At 36.4% G+C, this 6,247-nt stretch overlaps 1 protein-coding gene across 1 annotated transcript in view; it reads left to right on the top strand.

Annotated features, from left to right (window-relative positions):
* The window catches only part of LOC106692419 (adenylate kinase isoenzyme 5), a gene marked incomplete at its 5' end in the record, with an annotated part of 45,416 nt that overhangs the window by 35,970 nt on the left and 3,199 nt on the right, over nucleotides 1-6,247 (top strand). The window contains 1 exon segment of the mRNA XM_067045194.1: nucleotides 330-522. Within this exon segment, the coding sequence (XP_066901295.1) occupies nucleotides 330-522 (193 nt within the window).

Raw genomic sequence — 6,247 nt, 5'->3', positions numbered from 1 at the left:
AATGAAACTGTAGGGCAGTCAGTAGGTTTACGACGAAGGGTAAAGGTGATTTGATGGGATTTGTTGGAATTTATCTTAATCCTCCAATTACGACACCATTCTTCGAGGCCTATGATATGGGATTGGAGATTTTACCGTAAACACGCCCTGAGTAATTCAGTCGATTATTCGTTGAACAAATTGAGTGTTTTGAGAGTGACGGATTATATGTAAAAAACTTGATTATTTTACGAATGACTCTCATTCGTTGAATTGAATGAATTTCAATGTATACATATATTGGTGGAAAAATACAACATTCTTTAAAATTTAATGGAATAATCTTTCAGGTGAATGGAGAAAGAAACCCTTCGGAAGTGTACAATGACTTCCGCACAGCTGTCTTGAGGATCATTGGGAGCCAAGAAGGAAAGAAGAACGGAATCATAAACAATGGTGACATTAATATCGCTCCTCCCATTACCGTTGCTTCAGTTTACAAACCTCCGGCCAAAGGCTATCCTCCAGTCATCTGGGTCATAGGTATTTTTCTTTTTAAAATTTATATGTCATTAAATTTTGAGAATGATTATTAATAATATTATATTATTATTACATTTTTATTAATTCTTTAATTACATTACAAATAGTTCATAACGTCCGCCATGGGGTTAGGATAATCTGATCGCTATAATTAGTGGTCGTTATATCTATTTAATTTTTTTTTTCAATTTGTAATAAGCAATATAATTGAAGGGGTTAGAGGATGAACGGGTTAAGTTACAAATAGTAAATTTTAAGAAAAAAAAGTTCAACCTTTTTATGTTGGAGCTTGCTATGTTTTGAAGTGTACATACATACCCCTTCTACATGTCTGCATCTCAGTCATTAATTGGATTTTAGGGGTTAGAGTACCTCACACTAGCTACATAGGCACCTACCCCTTCATCCACTCTAAATATTCAAAATATGTTACATCGCCCTTTCAACCACTTACCACTTCATTTAAATTAAATTTACTTAAAAACAACATACCAACTATATTTTGAAAAGAAAAAATATTTCTTATAATTATGTTATTAATATGCTCTTTTGCCTTTATATAATACATATTGTAGGGAAAATATAATATAAAAAAATAAAACTTTTTTCGTTGAGATTCCTAACTTCAGGAAGTGCGGGTGCACACTCACTCCAAATTTTTGTAAAAAACGATGTTTTGACCATTCATTTATTCACTCATTTGACCATAAAATCGCTGTATCTATGATGGCTCAGATTTTTCAGTATTTTTTAATGTAATTGAAAAATTGTGTTTATTGGTAAGCAAAAGCGGGTAAAATACAGGATCATTTTTCTTTCCAAACAATGCAGTATTCATTCAATGCAACTATACATTGTTAAATCAGTCTGTTGGGTCTTTCAGATTTATGTTTTGAAAGAACAAGATTCCTACTCAAAGATGTATTGTTTTTTTATCTTTATTAACCCGAACAGCTGATGTGAGAAACGCTGAAATCTTTTGATAAGAGAATTTGACTCACCGTCCATCTTCCAAATTATATTTAATTTTCTTGGACCGTAATATTTCCTTATAGACAATTTAACTCTCTCAGAATCAAACAGAAACAACTAAAAGTACACAAAAACACCCCACTTTTATACACGTCAACTTTTATTACCTGAATTTATAGGTCTTAATAATTTAACGAGATAAAAACCCCGATAAATGTGTCCTCTTCTCCATTACATATCAAGTTTATTTCTAGAAAATAACGAAACCAATGTTACTAAAACCGATATTTTCGTTATAGCCACTGTCGCTATAGTAATTATTGTATATTTCTTACAACGTATTGATATGTATTGAAGTATTAACACATGGAAATTATAAAGGGTTTTCGCCATTTTTCCCGATACCTGGACAAGGTGGGATATCTTTCAAGGAACCTTTCACAGTGTCTCTGGATATATACGCACCTGTGTTTATTTGCCACATGGGTCCCGAATCAGAGTTATTAACACTTTAGTGTACGACAGTTTTTGACGAAGGATCAGAAGCCAATTAAGCAGGTACAAACCCTTCCTAGACATGTCAAACTTTTCCACCCCCTCTCGGGTCTAGGAGGAACGAACAGCTAGGGGGCGTTCTGTCACTATGGCCAATGAGGAATTAGATTCAAAAAAAGGTAAAGCCTCAATAGGGGATGGGAGAAAAGGGGCAGGGCAACTAGACCAGGAAAAAGTGAAGACGAAGACACGGAAGCGGTAGAGGTACAGAAGTAAAGAGACGAGCGAGAGAAGAGGTCCTGAGAAGGGCTCTTCAGAAATGGAACGGAAAGGCTTTTCATTTGATTGTCTGTGGGTCATAACTTAGTCTATCTTTTGAGGGAATGCCCTACACACACTATATATAAAAATATATATTTTTTTATCATCCCCTATTTCTTTCCAGCGCACCTAACTCTAGAATTTCAAATTGAATTAACGACTTTCTATTACTAGAAATATCAATGGGGCACTTAGGAAGCGCATAATCACAATAACTAACACGTTCATACTTCATCGAATAAATAATATTATACCCTTCTTTGAAAAATGGCGTGTTTTTATTTATTACCTTATTTTTTCGATCCATTTGTCTGTTTGAATCTGAAAATAATGACCTCCTATAAGTTACACTAGATTAAAATTATTTCAACAGGTTATCTCCGTTACTATTGAAGGTATAGATTTGAGATAGACATTTTTTTTCTTTGAGAAGCTACATGTTGATGTGTTTTTGGCTACAACGCTTCGTTGGACACACGAGAATTTATTTTTAAAAACGTGAAATTTGTGATTTACGACTTTAGACAGGAGGATTTTGTTAAAAAATCTCACCGATATAACGTAATTTTAAAATTTTATTTTAATTAAGAAAATGCATAATATTAAGCCCTATCCCATTGCGAATGTTAAAGTCAAGTATGCCAGTGAAGAACATGAGAAGTTTAGATAATCAACAATACCTCAGAAGCGATATATAAACATATTTATTTGTATTAAATCATTTATTTATTAATTCTGTTTTTTTTCTTGCATCCTTGATTTTAACATTACTATATTCACAAGAAGTTTCAATATTCTTGTTATATTACATCATAAAGTTTCTTCAATACTACTTATGTACCAATCTTCATATGTTTCTAATTATTCTGTATTTATTTCCTTTTATTGATTATGGTTGTTATTTATTTTTTTTTTTATTTTTAGCCCTGATAAAGGCCTGAAATTCGGGTCGAACGTTGTCAGTGATAAATTACCTTTATTTCTTTATGTTCTTCATTGACCGCATCTTCTAATATATAATCCACAGTCTACTATAAACTCATCATTAAAGTTAGTTCAAGGAAGACTTAGGAGAATCAGAAGATGTTTTGCTATAGTGTTTCATCGGCACCAATATTGGGCAAAAATTAGTTAAAGTTGCAACTAATAGCTAAAATTGTCACGATACGATATTTATTTATCATTGGTTTATTCTTGAATGAGAGCCGTGTCCATGGCAATATTAGCTATTAGTTTCAACTACATTTTTGCACATCTCTGATTGGCATTAAAATCAAAGTTTCCGACATCGGCACGCAAGTTCACTTTATTAAAAAAAAATGGTTTTGCTTGGTTGCCCGCCATTAAGTGCTCAATATCATTTGTTTTGATAACTTTTAGACGTATGTCTAATTTTTTTCAAGATATCATCGATCTTTTATCATGATATAACTCACCTCCAATAAATTCCGAGTTGCATAGTGTAATGTAAATGACGTTCAACTGGTATTGTGCGATTTCCTCAGAAAATATGAAACATCTTTAGGACCATTAAAAATTGTATTAAATAAAATGGTCCGTTGGAATCAATTAGGTGAGAAGATTCCTCCGCCGACGCTCGTGGTGTGAAATAAAAAATACGGCATTAACTTTACTAGGAGTAGGAATGGTTTGCTGTACAACCTAGGATAATGAAAAAGCGGACCAAGCAATCCATTTGGCTCGAAAGTGAGAAGCAATCGGAATAACTGAAAGATGTCACGTTAAGAGTATTAGAATATTAACAGGTATCATTAAGGTTATCGATTATCATCCAACAACCTGTTCCTGTAACACTTCAATGTGATATTACGGCATTTTCCTGTAAGGCGCACCTACAATAATAATTGTGAACATATTAATTCATCACATTTCACGGCAAGTTTTGAAGATTTTTAGCTATTTTATTTTATTTATTTTTTCCTAACCCCTATAACAAAATAATCTATTATAATATAATATATATTATTGAACATATTGTTAATCTGCACTATGTCTTCTTACTAGAGCAGAGCTCCATTCTAAGAAATGACGGAGGTATACAATACTAATAAGTGCGTGGGTTCAGTTCGGAGATGTGTGAGGTGTAGGGGCACACTTTTTTTTTTTTTTTTCCTTCTTCTTACTTCCTATTTTATTTATTTAAACTAATACAATTATATATGCTACTTAGAACTAAGGATAATATATACACATATTTACATTTTATCTTGTTTTGCCTTACGGCATTATAAGATGTTACATGCTTGGTCCGCTGACGGCGGTTTTTAGATGAGTGGCTGGACTGCCAGGGGCTAACAAGGAGTGGAGAGGGACCATTCCGGCTGGTAGTGTTGAGGTGTGGGTGACTTCAGGCTGCAGAGCCAGAAGTCCTTCCCTCGGCGAGGACGTCGACCAAGGGGACCGTGCTTTGCCACCTCCCAGGTCCTGGGGGAGGGGTTATTTCTCGGAATAGGGGATTGGCACAGGCTTTCAGCCCATCAAAGAATTTGATGTGCCTACGGCCTATGAATTCCGGCACAGAGGGGAGTTGGAGCTCCTCTCTGATAACACTATTCCTGTGCCTTTGGAGTGAGGTTCCTCTGACTATTCGCCGAAGGAGGGAATTCTGGAGGCTCTGCAGTTGGGGCACCCTCTTGTCTTGCACTAAAACTAAATACTAAATATGAGAAGGCGCTGGTGTCCGTGTTTGAGAGGATTGTTCAAGGATTGGAGGTAATCAATGAACTTGACATGCCTCCGACCAATGAACTCTAGTACGGTGGGCAGATCGAGGAGTTGATGTAGTTCTGGATGCTTTTTCTTCTTTCACGATGTAGTTCGGACTACCTTCCGAAGCATACTGTCCTAGAATGCCTGAAGGTGGCGCTGCGTGCCGTATAGAAGTCCGGCCTCAGAATACTCTTTTAGATCTGCATTTTAAGCCGCAGAGAGAGCGCTGGTGTAGTGAGGAGGCGGTTCAATCTGTAAGACCGCCTTCTTACTGCCCTGGTTTTCTGGTAGAGGTGGGTGGAAAACTTGAGATGGGGGCCAGCTTCACACTCAAATAAACTATGGAGTTGGAAGGGGAAATGATGGTCTCGTCTCTTTTCCAGTAACCTCGGGAGAGTCGATCGCTTATGTTGTTGATGAGCGAACACCACGCTGTTCGTCTTTGTTGGGTTCATGGTCATGTTTAAATTACCCAGCCGTTGAACATCCTTGCCGGCTCGCTCTAGGGCGTTTGGGGTTCATACTGCTGCTGTAGATGGCGATGTCGTCGGCATAGGCGACGACTGTAGCTATTTTTTAGTTTTCGCCAACCACTTTAGCAGTGTAGATTGAAAACAGCACTGGCGATAGAACTGATTCTTGAGGCACTCCACAGGTCAGTGTAATGGATCGGGAATGTTCCTCTCGAAACCGCACAGAGATGGGCCTGTTGTCGAGGAACGATGCGTTGACATTGTAGAGTTGCTCCGGACACTCGAGGTCTATGAGTTTACGACATAAAATGCCGTGAGAAACAGAATCTAATACCTTTGTACAGTCTGTGGAGATCATGGCCTTAGCATAATGCCGATTTAAGCTGGAGTTCACCTCATTCTGGAGTTTCATCAGATGGTGTTCTGTACTGATGTGGGTCTGAAAACAGTTATTTTATATTCCCCAAATTTCTCATTTATAAGCATACGGGACTATTCAAAATATTGGAATCGGGAGGGAGAGGTAAGAAGAGGGCCATATCAAAAATTGGAGGAAACGTGTTTACCAATTAATGGATCGACTATGTTATGAATAAAATAATTAAAGATATTGCTGGAGCAGGGCGATCAATTTAATCTAGTAACATGTTTGTATTGTCGTACATCTTGGAAAGTAAATACAACAGAACATAATACAGGAATAGAATACTCAATACTGAGAATACTCAGGAATA

This window comes from Halyomorpha halys, unplaced genomic scaffold, assembly GCF_000696795.3.
Source record: "Halyomorpha halys isolate HHAL.00 unplaced genomic scaffold, Hhal_1.1 Scaffold5.1, whole genome shotgun sequence".
NCBI classification, from domain to species: domain Eukaryota; kingdom Metazoa; phylum Arthropoda; class Insecta; order Hemiptera; family Pentatomidae; genus Halyomorpha; species Halyomorpha halys.
The sequence above is the reverse complement of the archived record's forward strand: the minus strand, read 5'-3'. Positions and strand labels throughout refer to the sequence as shown.